We start from the raw sequence: 22,134 nt of genomic DNA, 5'->3' as shown, positions 1-22,134 counted from the left end.
ATTATTATAACTTTTTAATGCAAAGTCTGTCATACAGTGCCTGAAGAATGGGAGGTAATCAGGTTCAAACTGAGAAAGAGGGTAGCTTTAATTCTTCAAACCCAGAGCCACTGACTAGAATTAAAAGTGTCTACCTTGAAGAAATTTCTGATTAGTTACTTTAAAGCACTTAACCACAATTCTAATAGCTATACTTGTTTAGCATTACCTCCTTTATTAAATTAGAATTTATAGTTAATTACTTAAGTACATTACTGCTAGTAGAACTAACATGCAACAGCACAGTGGGAGACAGCCGACGTATTGAAAAAACAAATATGTAATGCACGTATCGTATATTCATGGGGAAACGCTAAACCTCTACATCTCATCCAGCACCTACGAAATGGGAGGCAATCAGGTTTGATCCAAGGAAACAAAGTTCATTACAGTATAATAGAAGATAAAGATAAAGATATCCACCAGCATCACTTTCCAAGAATATTAAACATCTTATCTAGCAGAGGAAATCATACTACCCTGAACAAGCTATAAGTATTTTTATCATATTTAGGGAGAAACAGGAAATGAAGAAAGGAACTGATTAACATGTTATAAAAAGAAGTCACGATCAATATGAGAACAGAGACTTGGATAGAAACAAGTGAGTAAAGAGAAAATTTAAGTTTAAAAGTGAGTAGCCTGGCAACATTACAGAGGATATCAGCCATTACAGCTTTGAGAAAGACAGTCATTTCTGTCTTTCTGTTGTGAAGGAAGCAGAGCAATACATGCGAGTAGTGTCACAGAATATACGGTACTATATAAAGGTAAAATTAACTTGAAGATATATAATCGAGGTAAGAAAACTTTACATGAATTCTGAGATAGAAAATTAAAAAAATCGGAAGCTATTTGTTTACAATATGGCAGAGAACACAAGGTCTGAACATGGTTGTACTTTCACACCAAAAGAGAAAATGAGTGGATGGATGGACAAAGTGTCAAACTGAAACAATCAGGTAATGTGGGAAGGACTGACACAAAAACTGAGTAAGGAAAATGAGACTGTTGAAGGATTCTCAAAGAATCTGGAAGCTATAATGACACAATCAAAGGAAGATTTGGTAAAAAATAAAATGTGTGATTCATAAACGTTAATAAGAGATTAAATAAGGACAGACTCCAGATAGAAAAATACAATACTTTAGGGTTATCTTTATTAGTTTCTGTTGTTCGTTCTCATGGAAGTTATTATTTTATTAGATTTGGAATTATGGTTATGTTAAAGTTTTTGGTATTTAATTTGATATTGATAAGATTTGTGATGAGTTGAGGGCTAGTACAGGTAGGTTTACTTATGTGTTTTGTGGCACTGAGATTGAATCATAATTTTTTTTTTTTTTGTTTGGGTTATATGATAGGGCCTGATTATCTAAGACATACATTATTTTGATTGTGTTAAAGGTATGGATTGCAATATTAATGATTTATGGAAGGGTGAGAGTCAAGAAGGTTCGAAATTATCCTGAATTTTTGTTAGTAAATTATTTTGTTGTTAGTTTTGTTCTTAACTTTTAGGTCAGCATGTTTGATACCATTAGGAATATAATATTACAAAAGTCAGATAAAAGTATGAATACCATAATTTAAACAGTGAGTCCTGCAACATATATAAATATGGAATTATTCCAGAAAAAGGGGAATAAATAATAGAAACTGGGTTAATGAAAGGTGTTGGAAAGAAAAAACGAAATTGCAATGAAGGGATGCTACATAATTTTTCTTAGCATAGTGATGGAATAATGGAATAAATTAAAATAAGAGGTAGTAAGCATTACAGCTAATGGTAATTTTTAAAAATTATATGCTAAAAATATTACAGAAGATGGGACACCACAAGCATACATACTGTACAGAATTATAAATAGCTAGGTAATTATATACCATCTAGTCTAGACAGAATATGAACTACATACCCTGATAAATGAATCCTCTTCTCAGTAAATTGTCCAGGACCACACAGAGGGTCGGTGTATGCATTATTTTCAATTACTTCAACTCCCTCTCCTCCATCACTCTGCTCTGAGCTGTGACGAGCAATCATGTAAAGCTGCCCAATGTGGTACTGAAATGGTCATCAAGTTTTATAAAATAGTTTTGCAACTACTGTACTCAATGGATACAGGTAACCAAAGCTAAAGATTCAATAAAAAAAAGTTAGTGCAGTACTGAATATGTTTTATTCATCATCTATACCAGATATTTACTATACAACACTACCCTTCCCTCCCTTCCCCTCTCCTCCCTTGGGGAGTTCCTTGAATCAAGAGCCCTTTGAGCCCATCCCTTGAAAGGTGTAAAGCATAATACACTAAAATGAAGCCAAACTCATTATATAATTTTCACAAAGTTGACCTACACCACAGATTTAGAAAAATGTTGGATAAAATGGTGAATACATATATGTACAATTTACTACCAAAATCTTGATGACCCCAGTCACAACATTACCAGCTTACAGATTACCACAAACTATATAAGCTTTGGTAATACAGTATCTTTAAGATTTAATTATAAACAATAAACATCACTCAATAACTGCTAGACATTTAGCATCACCCTCTTCTACTCAGAAGATACACATGCAGAGTTTCCTAAACAGAATGTACAATTACTTAAAAATACCATGCTGGTGAAAGGTCTTGATTTAAGGAATTAGACCTGTGCTCCAACTCCTTGAGTTGAGTCTCAATGCCTTCCATTCCCCCAGGGGCTGTATGACCCCTACAGGTTTAGAACTTCCTCATGAATGAAATGATAATAATAATTATAAATATCATTAATAACCAAACCTATGAGAATTACAGAGATAACTGTATCCCCACTAGACAACATCTGGAATAATATACTGTAATATCTTCTCAGAAAGCAGGCATCAACAACAGGACAACTGATCATTACCCTGCTTTCTTCATTACTAATATAAAATCACCACTAGAAACAAATGAAATCCCATTCAGACTCATTGAAACATTAGTAAATAACTTTATATTACCAATCACTGGAATTGACTGGAAGAGGGAATTTGTCAGTGACCACTTTATTATAGCAATCAGAGAAGTGGCTTGGCAAAGAAAATTTACCAACGACTACGTTTAACACAAATGTTCATACATCCCCACAAAAAATTCAAAATAATAATTATATAATATCTATACAAGTACATGTACAAGGTATACAGGCCTAGCTGACATCAATGACATACTACTATATACAGAAATCCCCCTTGTTAACAATGCAAAGCATTCCAGACAAAGTAGGTCAATTTTGCCCCAGGATGTGACCCACACCGGTTGACTAATACCCAGGTACCCATCTGACTGACGAGTCAGTCAAACGGGTACCTGGGTATCGATCCTCCATACCAGGGAATTGATCCCCGGACCTCAGTGAATGAGTTGAGTGTGCTTGTGATTGAGTCCATAGTTAATAAACAGTATCCTTAAAATCCATTGACAAGATACATAATTATGAAAAAAAGTACAGATTAGACCATATCTCCAAAGAAATAGCAAAAACATTACCACACTAAACTATTATAGAAATCCAAACAACTCTACTATACCAACAGGTTCCCAAATCCTGGAATCATGTAAACTGACCAAGGTTAGAGAAATTATTTTAGTAAACTCAATAAACCTTCCATCCCAATTATTGAAACTGTAAATAAATGACAGAAACCATACCATGGGTGGGGATTAAACTTGTGGTCTCAGTGGGGCCTGTGCTAACCTCTCTATGGTGTATAAATATATCAAGCTGGATGAATCTTATTGTAGCCAGCAGGCCCAGTGGCTTATGTGCTGGCTTGGAGCTTCACGACTCACTCGCCACAAGTTCAGTTCCTCCCTGTGGTACGGTTTGTTTGCAATCATGTCATTATAATTTCGTGAGTCATCTGAATGAGAGAACAGTCACCTTAAATGCCTGATAATAAAAACCCATACTTCTTGAACATTTGCTGAGATAATTTTAGTAATACCTACTGTAATGGAAACTAAGTGCTACAATGAATAACTATGACATAAGGTAAATAGTCTTCAGATATATGAATAGCAATATGATAAGAAAACTATCTTTATATAAATTAGACCAAAATTGAACTCTGGCATGATAGCAAAGTGTCTTCACCTAAAAGTCCAAAGATACGCTGTACTAGTGTACAAGTAACTCATCTTCCCAAGATGAGTGCAGGTTTCTAAATACTAATTCATAGATCAAGCAGAAAGCTGTATTTGCCCATGAAGACTGTTTTCCAAAGTTTACCCTCCTTAATTTACGAATCTTCTCAGCCTTTATCCAGCTGCTGGCATTTCAATATTGTGCAAAATGATGGAGAGTAAAATAACATAAGCTATGCTCATAGTGTTCATTCTTCAGTATTTATCATATAATTTTTATAAATTCCATTAGTTGTAGCACTCACTACCTCCTTTTGCAAGAAGCTCCGTAGTATCTTTTCAGCTGACCCTACCACTGCAGCATTGAAGAGTTTATTCTGGTTATTAATCCTGAGGGTTAGCATAACCCCAAGAAACCCAATCAGCATGGTTTTTTAAATTTTCACTGGGATCCTTTGATTTTTTCACCCAGGATGCAGCCCACAACAGTTAACTAATGCTCAGGTACCTGCTTACTACTAAGTGAATAGGGGCAAAAACGTGTAAGGAAACATGCCCACTGATTCCACTCATCCTGATTTCAAATGCAAGTGCAAAAAAAGAGAGTTCTGTTAGTAGAAATTTAAAGCCAAGACAATAGTGCGTAAGTGTTCACAATAACAGCTGTCCTAAGATATTAAGTTTATTTAGGCACAGGTACACAAGTGCAATCATCTTAAATAATGTAAATTACCCAAGATAACCCAAAAAAAGTTAGTGACTTTATATATGTTTGGTACAGTCTCATTTAAATTATGCTGCTCCATTCTGGTCTCCATATTACAGAATGAACAAAAATGCACTGGAAAAAGTGTAGAAAGATAAAGTTCTTCCTGTATATCACAAACCTCTCCTATGAAGACAGGTTCACAGTACTGGATTAGTGCATAAATGGGAAATGGGCAAAAATAAGTGGGATATAAATAACATAAAATATCTAGGTCAGGAATCTCATTAATGTATGTGAGATGGACAATATATTTAGAAATGATACAGGGAAGCAGTTTTGGCAACAGGGTTGAAGATGGACTGCACAAACTCCCTGGTAGTCACTTAAGTGACAACTATAAGCAAATTAATTTAGACACAGGTACACATAAGTACAATTATCATAGTGTAAATTACCTGGGATAACCACACCCCCAAAAAAAATCAGTGACTATTTCCATGCTATGTATGATAATCCATGTAATTGTATTTGTGTATACCTGAATAAACTTGCTAAGTAAGTGTGGGTTTAATCAGCTTAGCGTAGGCCAACAGGCCTACAGCAATGTTCCTTCATTATTATAACCCAGTTTATTATTATAATCATTCCAACGTGCTAAACCCATAAGGGTCATACAGATCTTACAAGCCGATGAAGTTGACCAATGCCACTTAATTTTCACTGGAGTTCTTCAACCTAAATGCAACTATAATAAAAGAAAGAACGAACCTCCTCCACAGTCATTGGCATGCATATCCGATATTCCTTCAGCATCTTGAGGAAGATGTGAGGAGGTGAAGGAGAATATTAGAGATGTTCATGAGACAAACAATTAGACAACACCACCATCAGCTGATCAACTTCTGACCCAGATGTAAACACTGTCTTGCCTCGCTGCCTCACGTACGATCACTGCAACACACGACTGCCACACATACGATCAGAGTTATGCTGCCAGAAATACGTAAATGCTTCATTACCACTGTAACTTGTTCATGCCATAAGTTTGTGGTCCAGTCCCTGGACCCATTATGGACCTTCATAATCTTTTGACTACTGAATACAGGATGGCTGTGAAAAATTATTATTATTATTATTGTTATTAGCAAATCACCTGCAGGAGGTTTACAGGGCATTGCCCGAATTATTACCTGCAAGTAATTTGGTTGAGGTAAGTGGGACTTAAGTCACAATAGGTCACTGAACTGCAACTCCCTCGATTGCCCACTTCCCCACTTTCACAGAAAGCTAGATCTGACATTAAATTAATGATTATAAAATTAAAACCAGCTATTCTGGTACATTTAAGTTTAGTGGACTGTATATTAGGTTTGCTGGGAACACAGAATATAATTATTATACATAAATTATTAGTGTTATTAAAAAAGAACTTTGTACTTCCACTTACCATTTAATTACTGGAAGACAATGCTGATGGCACACACCCAAACCTAACCCTTGGCAGCTAAAATTTATGATGGCCAACGCAAAAGCTACTGTACATTATGGGTAAGCACTTAGCTAAGGTGTGTTGTTGGAAAGGATTCAATGAAATCCACTATTTTCGTCCTCCACATCCTGATCCACCAGGAGGCCTGGTCACAGACCGGGCCGCGGGGGCGTTGACCCCCGGAACTCTCTCCAGGTAAACTCCAGGCAATTCTTGAGGTCCTGCAAATTTCCTGTCCCAATTCTTCAGCAGGAACGTGTCAGCAATTTCTAAATTACGAACTGAGGCCGATACACCCCATTAGGCCTCCGAGAACACCCAATTATTGACGGAATTTCCCAATACAACCAGTGTTCATACATTAAAAACTGCGTCTTTTCTGGCGTCCCTACTGGCTGTTCCACACCCTCTCCTTCACTTAAAATTTCTCGAAGGGTCCTAACAGCGTCATATTTTATTACATATTTATTGTATTATTCATTCATATGTTCTACATTAAGGAAATTATGTAAAAAAAATCCACAATGGGTATGGGTGTGGCCCGGTGGTAAAAGTTCTCGCTTCACCCGGCAAGGGTCCGGGTTCGATTCCTGGCGAGGGTGAAAACATTGGGTGTGTTTCTTTACACCGGTTGTCTATGTTCCCCATCAGTAAAGTGGGTACCTGAGTGTTAGTCCACTAGTGTGGGTCGCATCCTGGGGACAATTGACTTAATTTGCCCGAAATGTTCTGCATAACAAGCGGCTTTCAATATAGTAGTATGTCATTGATGTCAGCTATGGTCTGTATAAGTTGTATCATGTACTTGTAGAAATAAATATATTATTATTATTATTATTATTATTATTATTATTATTATTATTATTATTAAACTGCCAGACGTACGATCAGAGTAGCTAGTATGGAGATACCATCATTTTGAAGATTCACGCATTTATTTTCGATTTTTATGAAATACAAGCATGTCATCTATACCCTGGCACTAGTCATTATTTATTGTGCAAATTTTTATATGGGAAATATTAGCCAAATTAATAAAGTTATTTTAGGATGTGCATCACGTCAGGACCAAACAAGTTAAAAATATAATTAAAGCCCCACACATAATCCTGCTCCACGTATAATCCATATTATCCTGCCCCAAGTACGATCAGTACTATCCTGCCCCAAGTACGATCAGTACTATCCTGCCCCAAGTACGATCAGTACTATCCTGCCCCAAGTACGATCAGTACTCTCTAGTGCCAGGCAACGCACTCCTTCATCAAAAGTTTAATTAATTAAATTTAGTGAATATGCATAAACTCATACTTCTGTGTATACTACACATATCAGTCATTTCAAATATCAACCCTCCTCTAAAACTCTTTCTTAATAGCTGCAACAAAACTCATAGGCATAGGCCGGGGCCAGGAGCTGTGACTCGACCCATACAACCACAAATAAATGAGAACTAGACCTGCAAGATCTGCACTATCCCGCCACACTCCACACATACTATCCTGCCCCAAGCAAGAGCCATATAATTCTACCCACATATGATCTATAAGTTTATTTAGGTACACCTAAGTACAATCCACACTATCCTGCCAAACTATCCCGCCACATGTATGATCCACACTATCCTGTCAAACTATCCCGCCACATGTACGATCCACACTATTCTGCCAGACTATCCCGCCACATGTACGATCCGCACTATCCTGCCACATGTACGATCCACACTATTCTGCCAGACTATCCCGCCACATGTACGATCCGCACTATCCTGCCACACTATCCCGCCACATGTACGATCCACACTATCCTGCCGCACTATCCCGCCACATGTACGATCCTCACTATCCTGCCACATGTACGAACCACACTATTCTGCCAGACTATCCCGCCACATGTACGATCCACACTATCCTGCCGCACTATCCCGCCACATGTACGATCCACACTATCCTGCCGCACTATCCCGCCACATGTACGATCCACACTATTCTGCCAGACTATCCCGCCACATGTACGATCCACGCTATCCTGCCGCACTATCCCGCCACATGTACGATCCGCACTATCCTGCCACATGTACGATCCACACTATTCTGCCAGACTATCCCGCCACATGTACGATCCACACTATTCTGCCAGACTATCCCGCCACATGTACGATCCACACTATCCTGCCGCACTATCCCGCCACATGTACGATCCAAACTATCCTAAATAAAATAGTTCGCTAGTTCTGACCAGGACCTAATCTCAATATTAGCCATAAGTAAGTAAGTACTCCTTGGCACTCATCGTATCTCTGCTCCTGTAGCCGCAAATAAACAGTTACGCTTAGGAAATTTATATAGTAAACTTGCTTTACTTTACTTGCTTGCTTTTACTTACTTTCTTACCTACTTAATTACTTCAACCCAGAGGGGGAACTTCGGTGCCAGGGATGCCAGTGTAATGTTGAAATGTTATGGATTATAACACTTTAAGCCTTTTATGGCAATTAATAACCATATCCGAAATTTGATTACATAATATATATACACTCCCGTTTGGAAGTACTATTTATTCTACACTTTTCCAGCAAATGATAAAATTCTATTGTTTGTTTACATGTGAAATACTCAGGAGTGTTGGCTGTCCTGAAATGTCAAAGAAGAGTCCGTATTGCATGACTATTTCCAAGAAATAATTACTATTTTAACAAATTTACTATCTAACAAGAGCGATTTCGGCTTAATTATTTCTTTAGACGCGCGTCCCGTGAATATAATAATAAATGAAATGGGCGTTTTATAAATTGTCTTAAGCAACAGTAATAGCAGACGAAGATGGAAAGATGGCCGACTCGATGAAATATGTAAAGTTGAAGCGAAGTGAAACGTGTGGTTTTGGGTTCTCTATTCTGGGAGGAGCTGGCTCGGAGCTTCCACCAATCATTTATGACATCATTGAAGGATCCCCGGCAGCAAATTCGCGTCAGGTAACCCATAAGCGCGTAAATCCTGTGGGAAGATGTGCTTCTTAGAATTCCAATCGTCCCTCGACTCGCGGTTTATAATGTAAATTTCGTTGCAGTTGGGGGATAGTATTTAAGTTTTATCATAGGTAATTGTGAATTCAAGTAAAAGGCAGTGGGAATTTTACTTTATCGATGCGTGAGGTGACTGCCATAGGTTCGCAAGGCAAAATACAATTTACTAATATTTTGCTTTCGTGATTTAATCCCTACATATATGTTTTGTCAGACTTTATTTAGTAATAATTATCTGTAGGTAGTAATTTGTTAAAATGGAAATAAAATATCACAGGATAACCACATGAATATTCCCTTATTTACATTATTACTAGATAATTATTTTATGGTCGCATTTTTTCGGGCTTGTCATTGTTCATCTGAAGTAAACCAGTTATAGTTTTTTATGTAGGTATTTAATAGAATGAAATATATAATACAAATGGGAGTCATGGATGTGAAGATTGGGTGATTGGTAGGCAAGCTAGGTTGGTAATATCTTGCCTACCCTATGAAATACGAGAATAATTTAGGGTGTTTTAAGCCAGTCCCTTTGGATATTTTATATACTCTTGAGTAAGTATCGAGAGATAGTAAATTAAACTGAAAATTTTTATGTGACTGGTATAGACTTCCTGTACCCATAACTTAAGACTTTGGCTACACATCTAACAGGGTCTATTTATACTGTACTACAGAATAATTAGTGCATTTGTATACCACTGTACCAGAATCATTCTGGTCAGTGGTTGAAATAACTGCTTTTCTAATGAGCATAAGAATTTATTCAGTTCCTTGTTTGTGATTATTGCATCTAATCTTAAAAACAGTATCCATTTAGAGAAGAAAACTTCTACACCAGAGACAGTATTCAATATGTTTCAAGTATAGAAGTCATTTTCATAATAGCTTTTTTTGGGTTAGCTTAAATATTGTTTCATTAGTAGTTACTTAGGTTAGCTTGACATGAATTGGCCTTATTAAGAGGATGCAAGTACAAATCTTTGTTTCCAAATCAACTTACAATAGTTACGAATGATTACAAAAGATAAGTGGCATGGGTTTGATGCTTAATGGAAAGCCACTGATTATGCAAATAAGATTAAACAAATTTTAATGAAAATTGACTGTCTTAATTGCTGGATGTGTAGCCATAGGTCTTCCTTTAACTTTACAGATCTTCTTCCTGTCCCATAAGCCATAGCTAATCAGCAGATTAAAAAAGGCAAACATGACAGCCATAGTGCTTGCAAAATGTGTTTTTTTTTTTTTTAATAAATCTGATACCTCTCTGTATAGCTAGTAGTCCTATCAGCTTCATTATGTTAGGCAATAATATTAAAGAGAAGCATTAAAAAATTTGCTTTGATCTCTGTAAGTAAATTTTTGTGGATACTAGTAGAAAAAAAATTAAAGTGAAATTATAGCTAATACATTGTAAACAAGATTATTTTATGATAGTTTTATCAATTACAGGTAGTTAAAAAGTATTCTTTGTTAGTTAAACAGAGCATTCATTAGTTAAAAGTTTCAAAGACTGATATGGGCAAATCACTTCTTCTTTTTCATGGTGTGTAAGATTTGTTAAAAGCTGTGCAATAGACTTGAATAATGTTTTCTTAATCTGAAGTGTGCTACCTTACTAAAAGTAATTGGACAGTTTTGTACTGCAAGGCTGTTCCTGTTCATTGTATGTACTATATACAATACAGTATTTTAATATATTGATCAAATTTTTTTGGGATGATGCCTGGATTTTACCTGTATATTCTGAAATACTGGTTCAAGTATATTAGACCTTCAAAGCATGGAGCATTTGAGCAGTAGATTGAGGTTACCTATGTCTGTTGCTGCTGAAGCATTCCAGTTCACACCAGTGTTATTAATGGTAAACCACTAATATATACACTTGATGGAGTGGCAAGATACATTGTCTAACTGATACAGGTATGAGCCCACTTCATAGAATTCCATAAGAGATCTGTTTAAAATATTGCCATTGCCCCTCACAGTAGTAATGATGCAGTAAGGTGGACTTGCCTTAGGTCTTTCGTACCACAGCCATTCTTAGTTGTTCGTCACTCCCTCAATACTCAACACCTTTTATCATCATTGATGGCTGTTACAAATGACTTATTAGTCACCCTATCACAGTACCTTATTTTATTAAGCTGTCTGCTGATGCTGGACTCCCTGATATTATAACAGTATCAGTCACTGACTTCATCCTTGATATCTGTAAGGCTTGACTATCAGTTTCCAGTCACTATTCATGCCATCATTATCTTTTATCTATAGCATGCCCCTTTTCTTCCTTTTCTGTATAGGACATCCTGTAATTAAGCAAATAATTAACCTAGCTTTATAAGAGCCATCTGTTTGCCCTCGTTCTGTGTGGCTCCTTCTAACTTGTTACAACATGGATTGAACTTGAGTACATCCTGATTACCAGGCAGTGTATGACCCCCTTTGCATTTAGTGCTTCTCATAAATATAATATAACATGGTAGACTACCATGGTGCCATGTTTCAGCATATGATGGAGCTAATGATAGAATTGTCCAATTACTTTTAATATGGTAGTGTATCTTACTGATAAATCATTGAGAACCCTAGAAGTTCAATATATCTATTGAGGCTCATTTCTCATTCAGTGGTCCATGCCTGTGATTGTCACTTATGATTTATGATTGTCAATTGTGGTACAGTATTTGATTGTCGCCTTATGATTCGTAATCTTTATCTTTGATTCCTGAATGATAGTCATGATTATTTCATAATTCCTGGTTTCTAATGAGCATCTAACAAATATAGATCAGCATACCTAGATTTCAGTTTGTCACTTGTATACCTGATTAAACCCTAATATTATAAGTGCAAGTTACTACCCCATACAGTAGTTTATTTTTCTAAATGGTTTGCTCACGATTTGATTATCTTCTGTTGCCTTTTCCTGTTATATATACTGTAATTTATAAATGCATCTATGAATGGTGCTACCTATATTTTCCAATAATATACAGTAGTTGTTAGTAGATTAAAATTTTTTTACTTTATTTGGGTTTTAGCACAATCAAATAGCTGTTTTATTTATCAGTAATTTTAAACATAAGAATTTAAAATGTTTAAAGTGAGCACAGTTATCACATTAAAGTTCAGAATACAAGGATACTCTAACTTGGATTGTTATTTTCTTTTTGGGAAAATACTAAACCATAGGGGGTTATATGGCACCTGGGTAATGGAAGGTAATCAAATTTTATCCAAGAAAGTGGAGGGTACCTCATGTTTTTTGGATCAAGAGCTCTTCACCAGCAAGGGACACCCCCCTTCCCATCATTGAAGGGACTAGATCAGAGACTATTCACCATCAGCTACAAGCAACCAGATGGATACTTCATTAGCATCTGTTGGTTCTAGATCACTGAAGTCTTTCTTTACATTAATGATCTTTTTATTTTATCTTCCTAAAATACACATTTGTGGATTTTTAGAAGATTAGAGATTAGATTTTTAGTGATTTCAGTTGCTTAGTTATTAGATAGTTCTGGTAGGGGTACGTTATGGTTGTATGGTTGTTTTAATTAATTTAGTTTATTTATTCTGCTGCTGCTTTTCTGGAAAACTTGAGAATACCTCTTGGCATAGACTTGCAGTGCAATGTTTAGAGCATCCTAAGCATTTAAATTACTGGGAATGTCTCAAAGCACTTGGATTATACAGTATATTCTGGAACAAAGAAGAGAGGGATACCTGATAATATGTACAGTACCTGGAAGATACTGGAGGGCCAGGTTCAAGATCATACTACCATAACTAAATGGAGTGAGATTTATAGGAGGAAGTGTAATGTATTACATCAAGTGAAAAGCAGGAGCACCATAGGAATAATAAGGAAACACTCCATCAACATTGGTGACCGAAGACTTTTCAACCAGCTGCCAGCAAATATCAGAAATATTGCTAGAGCAAATGTAAAGGTCTTTAAGATTAAACTGGATCACTATCTCCCCAAGTCTCATATCAACCAGGCTGTAAGGGCTGTGTGTGTCAGTGGACTGCTAACAGTTAGTCTGGTTGAACAGGCAGTCAACAAGGAAGCCAGGCCAAAGACAAGGCTGAAAGGGTAGAAAAGCCCCTGGAGCCAGTCACAGGTAAATCAAAGGTAGGTTAGGTAAATTAAGCTACTTTATATTATGTAAGCTTTAGCAAGGTTACACTAGGTTACTCAATTAGTTTTGTTGTAAAAATGAAATATAGCAAAACTTTATCCACATCTCTATTTTTCATCATGGGGTAGGGAGGTTACTCTTAAGATGATTCCCTAATCAGTTTAACATTAGTGTGTGATATAGCTAAATCAAAAGTGTTGTTTGGTGGGATAATTTCCTTAGGAGACTGGCAAGGCCCCACCCTTTAATTTACTCTTACTCATATCAACAACTCCCTTTACTTCACATTACTGTACTTATTCTTCCAGTTCCTTTTTGGCTCAATGCCAAACTGGCTTTATGCCCATTGCTAGGATCTGCTTGCAGTCTTTATACTTCTCCAGGATTACTGATGGAGATGCCCACTCTGTGTTACTCTCTGGCCTTGTAAGGCATGTGTTCAAGGGGGTACAGGGACTTACTGTTGGATGAAGAGTACAATGCAAAGGCTTCCTGGGGCAACTCCTCTATGGCTCTTCAGAGTTTGTCAGGTGTCATTTCTCAGAATGATCCTCTGGGTTCTTCCTCTGCAGGGGACCCTGTGGGACCTTCAGGGCTTGCAGCTCCTCTGCCATCTCCAGATCCCCTTCCTTGCTGCTCTTTGTAGGACATCAAGAGACTAGCAGCCAAACTATTAGACTGCCTACTGACACTGCCAGCCTCCTCACCATTTTTGATGTGTTGCTGTGTGAGTGCATCCACCCACTCTAGGAATGCTTATGTTATATAGAAGACAAGAGTTACACAGAGCCTCCCATGGAGTCCTCGGTGCAGACATACTTTCTAATTTAAATGTAGTTACCCTATATAATTGCAGATTACTGTATTATAAATTATATTCATAGATTAATATAGCTTAATATAAGTGTACTATGATAGATATATTTTTATAGACTGTTGTAGGTTTTTTATGATACTGTGTTGGAAAAATCTTCTGAGCTGGTGCATGTAAGTGAGGCAAGGTGAAATTATTCATATACATATACCTTCCAAATGCTGTGGGTATTCTTGGGGTTGCAGTAGCAAGTGATAGGTAAAACTATCAATTCAGCCTTATAAGGAATTGATGGTGTAAAGGTTTAGGACATCATGGTTTATGATTTCAGCCTAGCCTACATAGAGAGAGAGAGTGTGTTAGTAGGCAGATGAGAGAAATTCCAGATAAATTTTTTAACAGTTACTTAAGTAGAACACATTTATGCATACATATTCAAAGAATAATTGATTGAATATTTTTAAAAGTTTTTAATAAAACTGTTTCTATTTTAAGGCATACTAGGCTAGAAGAGGGATTCCTCTCACAATTGTCTTAATACAATTGTAGTTAGTACAGCATATTTGTATTTTTAGGAAAAAATATAAATTTCATGTGATACAGTAATTCAAAGACTAAAAGACATTGTTTGCATTTATTAGAGTTTGTAGAACATTGCTTCACTGTTTGTTACCATCCAAAGGCTGAAAATATGACTGTATAGTGCAGTATATTGAAATATATGTGCAACAGTCCCCTGGTATTCGCAACTCTGGTATTTGTGATACTTTCCTTTCGTGATATTTTTTTTATTGTTGTACCTTAGGTGTTTGAGGTTACACTACTCATGAGTCGAAACAGATTGGCAATATGAATTTTTTTCTTTTGTATTTTGCATACAAATGCTAATACATTTTTGTACAGGTGTATTTCACATAATTTTGTCAGGAATATGAATAGTTTAGCTAAAAATAGGGAAATGGTGGATGTGGTGGTGTAAGTGTGGGCATGTCTGCAGGTTCTAAGGTGACATATTCAGTTTTAACCTTCAAAATGACTTTCAGGAATATAAGCCACCACAAACAGCAAGGGTTTATTGTATGTAATTGAATGAAACATTGACCAAAAGCTTTTTCTCTATTTTCTTACCTTCTTAATAATGCTCAGTGCAGGGCCTAGAAGCAGTTATAATATATACAATGCTCAATCCAGGATCCTAAACTGAAGCTGGAAACAAGAATACAAAAACTTCGCTCTCTAATTGGGTATCGCTCTCACTAACCACAAACCGTATGTGCAGTCCCTTTTTACTCTGTTGGTGATCTAGTTTGCCGCTTTTGATTTTTGCTTAATGCTTTTATGCCTAATTTGTGTGCTGTGTTGCATTACTAATGTTTAGTATTATACATTGCAAGATGTTTATGATTTATACTAGTCTACTTAATGTTGCTTGTCTGCTTTTATGATTTTTACTTTTACATGTACATGTACTGTATTCAATTTTTTTTTTGACACTATGCAACATTTACAAGTAAAGTTTCACTACCTAGAATTTATATATTTTTATGGATAGTTGAGAGAATGTGTAGGGTATGGAGATAGGTTAACTGATAATTTTTTTTACCACTGGTACTTCGTATTAGTGTCTGAACATGATGCTATAAGAATGTGTGTGGATGTCTTAAGAAAAAGTGCAAAAGGGCTAATCAAAATATTTTCCAGCCCTTGGTATTTGAAGTGTCAATTGATGCAGTAATCAGCACGTAAATGAAAAATATAGAAACTAGTTACTATTACAGTACATATCAGTGTTTTTAAAAGCGTGTAAGAGATAACAGTGTGTGTGTGTGGAATATGAGTGCTGTCAAGGGTAAGAGCCTCTAGTAAAGGTAAAAACACTAGTAGTTCACATTGTCAAGAAAAGTGGTATGTAATAGAGTGCTTGGGCTCCTTGTTATATTCTAAAAGGTGGCTGCCACATGTGCAGTCTTGTTCAATACTTTAAATGATCGTTTTTAAGAAGCTTAAATTTTATAGCATGGTGGAAGGTATGTGCTTAGAAACTGGCTCCATAGGGATTTAGTGAGTGTTTTGCAAACCATATTGTGTAGCAAGCCTGGAAATAGTTCATAACTCAGGGACAAGTTGTGAGCACTTGGAAGAGCTTTTGGGATTTTTTTTCAAATTTAGTGTGTACACTGAGGGAATAATGGCAACTATATAATCAGTGTACTATAGCCTTTTCTTTTCCTTCTGATTCTTTACTATAAGGGAAGAATTAAATAAGGTTCTCTGTAGAGCTGCATGAATTCAGAATAAGGAGAACACTTATACTGATGTGATATAAACATTAAATCCTCAGCATGCTTGAGGAAAGACAAGTACCATAAGATTTTGAGAAAGATGAAGTCACCCAAATATAAGAAAGTATAATTCATTTGTTAGTGATTCTCACTAAGAATTAGATTCTAATACACTTTTCTGTGTTTTAATGAGTCAGACATCACAGTAAGTCTTGATTATTTCTGAATAGCATTTTCTTTTGCTAATAGAGTGCTGTATAAATTGGGGTAAGACTATATACCTTTTCTCTCACAGCTGGCTCCAGGTGACATCATATGGGAAGTCAATGGGCAAGAGGTTATCACATTCACCACAAAGGAAGGTCAGTGCAGTATGATGTGCCAGTAACTCGACCACTGGCATGACCCTCACAGATAATGGGCCCAGATATACATTTTAAGAGTCACTTCTTGGTCAAGTTACCTATGAAGATTTAAAGAGACTGTGGTGAAAATTGGTAATGTAACGTGAATATTATTTTGTAAGGATGAGATATGAGTTTGGTGTCCACCTGTTGTAATTATGGTGCCTTAACTGGTAGATAATCTATTATTCTCTAGTTTGATAATACTCAGAATTAACTGAGGTTCATTAAATAAAATATTGCTTTGTATTGACTACTGTATGCATATTATAGTAAATTTTTTAGTAATTAGGAACACGTACTTAAAATGTTAAGGTGGTGTGCATTCTGGAAAAGAAATGAAAGATATTGTATACCAGTAAATTCTTTAAATTTCCAGTGGGTGTAATCCTTACTGATATCCATACAATATTTCATATGGTATTATATGCTATAATGTATCATTAAATACCATCCTTAATTCCATTTTTAATTATAGTTTTGGAAATACTGCATGCCCATTTTCATTAGATTTCTTACCTAAAGCTTTCATTCACTTTGTAAAGCCTAGTGACACATACTGTTTACATTTTCAATTATTTACCACGTGTACGCATTAGTAATATGTAGAGGAAAAATGTGTACATTCTCCTAATTTCTTGAGGAGAAGGGATTTCAGACTTGACTATTAAGGCTAGAGTACATGCTGTGTTGTCACATACAATCACAGCAGGTTGCAGTGCCTACCTTGGACTGCATTCGGCTAGCATCAACAGTGTAGTTGATAAGGACATCAACCAGGAAGCCTGGTCTGGGATCATGCCACAAGTGTGGTGACCCTAGGAATTGTCTTCAGGTAACCTTTGGGTAGTCATGCAACAATTTAAAATGCACATTAGTGTTATGCATTGACTGTACAGGAAGGTCCCAGCTTACAAGTTGTGTTCCTGATTTTTCAACTTATAAATAAGTTGTTTGTGTAGAAAACATCACTACAAAGGATGCTGTGTCATGTGTGTTTTTACTGCTGTTCAGCAGTTGTAACTAATTTGTTACTAAGTGCCTTATTTATGACTGTGATTTGTGGTGACTGCAAGTGCGAGACCTCGTGTTATTACATTTAATAGTCATTAAACACATTTGACAGTAAAGCACATGCAGTACACCTACTGTGCAGAATTCAGAGTTAACTTTTGAAACTCATTTTCCTTCCATTTTTCTCGTTAGAATTTAATGAATTTCAGATGTCGTAGATCAAGTTTTTTGGCAGGCAAAATCTGAAAACAATGGACACTGGTTGTTAAATCAGAATTATCCATTATTATGTTCCGCTGAGTAAATTAATTTCCAATTTAATGAACATAGTCTGTTAAATCCAGAATTATCCATTCGTTGGGTAAATTGATTTTGGATTGAATGAACATGGTATGTTTAATCCAGAACTGCCCATTATTCTTGCAGTCTCCTGGGAAAATTTATTTTGGATTTAACAGACCTTGTCCATTAAATAAGAATTTTTCATTATTTTTATGTATAGTTCAGGATTTAGATGGATAAATTCTACTATATTCAAAATTATCCATTACCATTACGATCACAGAAGAATATTCTCATAATTTGGATTTAATAGACAAGGGTTTTAACATCCCCTTCCCTCATCGGTCTATTAAATTAAGGGCTCCCTGTAGATATTTTCATTTGCCATTAGACATTTTGTAAATAATTCCTGTTAGCATATTTACCATTAGGCATTACAAACTTTGTGAATGATTCTTACCTAAATGTTCAGGGGTTGTATAAATAAGGTACTACTATGCTTTGAAAAGTACGTATTATGGAAACCTTAAAAATTTAATGAGCACTGATACTGTGGAAAAATACATTATAGCACTGGACCATGTGTGAGTACAGGCGGGCCCCACTTTACAGCACTTTGTTTTACAGAGCTTTGCTCTGTAAAACAAAGTTTTCAGTTGTACCCATTCTTCGTGTATTCAGACTTCTTATAATTTATTCACTGCTCACTATAAGCTAAAGAAAAGAATTTTTCCTCTGTAAGCCATGCATGTTGTAAGAGGCAACTAAAATGCAGGGATCAAGGTGCTAGTAACTCCTTCTCCTGTACAAATTACTAAATTTAAAAAGAAAAACTTTTGTTTTTCTTTTTAGGTCACCCTGCCTTGGTGGGATACGGCTGGTTTGTTGATAAAAAGTAATGTGTGTACTGTATATGCATTTTTCAGGCCTAGCTATATTGCTCACTTAATAGTATATGATAGCGTAAACATGTTATCAAGCTTTTATATGCATTTGAAAGTGAAAAAAGGCTACGTTTCACATCACAGCAATTTTCACTTTACAGCAGTAGCCCGGACCTAACTTGCTGTATAAGTGGGGCCTTCCTGTATCCGCAGTATTGATTGGTTAATTGTTTCATTGTTGCGACCCCCGAAATTAAAATGCTGACAGTGTTGTGATTTAAAAAAAAAAGACAATCTTTTTCTGAAGTTAACTGACCCCAAAAATATGAAATTTGATGGAAAACTTACAGAATTACTCAGGCATAAACTTGGTGGTTTGAGTGCGATTTATGTGTTGGTGATTTAACTAAATTTAAGTACTATTTTCAGTCAATTCCATTTCTCAGTTCAACCCAGTTCTAAGCCAGTTTGCTAGTATGAATTCTGTTCTGTTGATTAAGAGCAAGAAACTGCCCATTCAAGTGTCAGAACTATCCTGTAAATTAAAGAACAGGCCTGATAGAAACTCATAAAACAGATTGGGGTGGTCTTACCTTCTGCAGAAAGATCACCAAAAATTAAATATTTCCACTGCTTTGAGACTATTTCAAGCTACCTCTGGTCTAAAGCCAACCAGAATCACCTTTATTTTATCAGTCTCTATTCTGTTAATTGATACAAAGAAACAGCTAATATAACCTTATAAAACACCTCAGTCACTATTTTAAACCAAGTACAAGCTCAGAGGTTTATGTAAAGAATAAAAAAGAATAAAGATAATGTTTCTTTGCAAAGGTTACAATGCGTAATTACTGTTTTGGGTTGCACTGCGTTGAGCAAGATTTTAAACTTAAATCTGCATGGGTGACACTGGCATCAGTATTTTAGAGCTGTGTGAAAAACAGCGACAGGATGAATACTGTATACGTTTAGAACTTATATATATGTACCTTAATTTATATTCCGTGAACACTGACTTTTTTTAAAATAGCCTTGTCCTCATGGCACACTTTTGTTTATGATTATTGAATTTCAAGCTGAATTGGGTTATCCAGGCCTTTAGGCAGATCTAAATAAATCATGTACACATTTTCATTAAGTACAGTACTGTATCTCCTCACTACTATTATACACTTCCCAGTGTTGAGTCTGGTAATGAATTAGGCTTCCTATAAACCATACAGTGCAGTCAAATTGTGAAAATTTAAAAGTTTTCATTCAGAATTCCAAAAATTAGTAACAAACCTCTTCCATTGTTTTATTTTGAAAAATCATAATTTTTTGGTAAATTCTTTAAGACTAGTGTGTTGTGATTTAAGCACAGAAGCAAGCTGGGAGGGTAGTTGATGTGCTCACCTCCCTCCACTTAACTCCTTAACACCCGACATCTGTAGAAACATGTATCATTTTATTTCATATATGCAAACATATTACCTATTAGACCCAGGATTTGAACCCATGGAGCTAGCATTCCTGACTTTGTTAGAAGTTCTAATGTCTGGAGCACTGCACCTCCAGGCCACAATTTTCTATACCAGTGTGGTATAAGGTTGAAGTGGTGACGCACGAAATTGTAATAACACTATTGCAAACAAACAAAGCAGTGGCTTATGCATTATCCTGGAGTTTTACGACTCACTTGCCATGGCTTCTAACTCCACCCATACCATGGTTTGAAGTGGTGGTTTGACCCACCACTTGTAAAATTTTTTGTCAGTTTTCCAGATTAACCTAGCCACTGGCACTCAGCGTATTATACACATTATTCCTGGAGTACTTACACATTCCTTTGCCTTTATTCCACTGAAGATTTATGTCATGTGTTTATAGTACAGTTGAATGCCCAGATTCACAGCTTTCTACATTCACTGGCTTTGATCCAGCACAAATACATGTCATTATTCATTTTTTTGTGGCAATTTTTTTTTAAGGGGAATGGCTGTGGCATGACCCTTAAATCAAAAAATGTTCACACTGTGTCTTGTTTGGGGGAAGGGGGAAATCAGGCTGAAAAATGATCCTGTTTTAGTAGGATAATTTTTCAGCTTGAGCCTCTGTTAGTAATGTGAAATGCTATGTAATTTGTTTAAGTGTTATTGCCTCATTTGCACCCTGTAGTATATGTACGTGTACTTTATTTTTAATTATTTCTTAACTGTTTTTCATCATTTTAAATTTCTTTTGCTATTGGTATATCAGTACTAGTGTTATATGTGAAAAAATAGGTACCTTTAGATACTGTTGACTCTTAGCTGTCTGTATCTGGAAAGCATATTGATGAGATAAGCAGTCAGTTTTGGAATTTGTAAAAATTAACTTTGCACAATATGCAGATTACCTGCTAGCAGTATAGAATCAGGCATTTTTATTGAGGCAGTGATGACTGTTATGCATGGTACAATGCAGTTTTGATGATTCTTATCGGTATTGAGGTAAATACAAAATTATAGTATGCCTTCTTTATGTTAGTTTGGTTTAGTGCAAGTGCTATAAATTTACACTGATCAGCAAACAGGCGAATCCCACATAGACGGAAAATAAACAGTGAACAGGTAAATCCCACATGGTTGGCAATAAAGCATGGAGTAGAACAGATCTTTATATTTTAGCCTCAGTCTGATTCCTCTTCAGTAGATGAGTCTCTTGATTAAGTACAAAATATATAGAGCCTCTCTCTCTATTACATGTTTGTTTTCTGTCCATGTGTGAGAGAATATATCTACTATAAGCAATGATTTTCTTCCATTAAGTTTTAAATTTCGAAAGGTGAATCTTAACCCTTAACCCCTAAACGATCCAAACATATATATATGTTCACTCACGTAGCGCCCCAAATTTTTTGAGAAAAAAAATAGTTTTCTTTTTAATAGGAAAA

At 35.9% G+C, this 22,134-nt stretch overlaps 2 protein-coding genes across 4 annotated transcripts in view; one reads left to right on the top strand and one right to left on the bottom strand.

Annotated features, from left to right (window-relative positions):
- rdgBbeta (cytoplasmic phosphatidylinositol transfer protein 1) overlaps positions 1 to 5,849 on the bottom strand; it is a 29,960-nt gene extending 24,111 nt beyond the window's left edge. The window contains exons 1-2 of the mRNA XM_053786327.2: positions 5,641 to 5,849; positions 1,959 to 2,107 (exon numbers count right to left, since the gene is read on the bottom strand). Of these exons, the coding sequence (XP_053642302.1) occupies positions 1,959 to 2,107; positions 5,641 to 5,685 (194 nt within the window). The 5' untranslated portion in view covers positions 5,686 to 5,849. The remainder of the gene's footprint in view (positions 1 to 1,958; positions 2,108 to 5,640) is intronic.
- Positions 5,850 to 9,166: 3,317 nt separating this feature from the next.
- Efa6 (Exchange factor for Arf 6) overlaps positions 9,167 to 22,134 on the top strand; it is a 69,924-nt gene continuing 56,956 nt past the window's right edge. For 2 of the 3 annotated variants that reach the window (XR_008408043.1, XM_053786322.2), the window contains exons 1-2: positions 9,167 to 9,335; positions 16,932 to 16,998. Coding sequence is in view for 2 of the 3 variants with exons in the window: in XM_053786322.2 (XP_053642297.2) it covers positions 9,192 to 9,335; positions 16,932 to 16,998 (211 nt within the window). In the remaining variant the exon portion in view is untranslated. The remainder of the gene's footprint in view (positions 9,336 to 16,931; positions 16,999 to 22,134) is intronic. The other variant, XM_053786323.2, reaches the window with a different exon arrangement.

This window comes from Cherax quadricarinatus, chromosome 42 (assembly GCF_038502225.1).
Source record: "Cherax quadricarinatus isolate ZL_2023a chromosome 42, ASM3850222v1, whole genome shotgun sequence".
Classification (NCBI taxonomy): domain Eukaryota; kingdom Metazoa; phylum Arthropoda; class Malacostraca; order Decapoda; family Parastacidae; genus Cherax; species Cherax quadricarinatus.
Note: the sequence above shows the minus strand (reverse complement) of the source record. Positions and strands in the feature narration are given on the sequence as shown.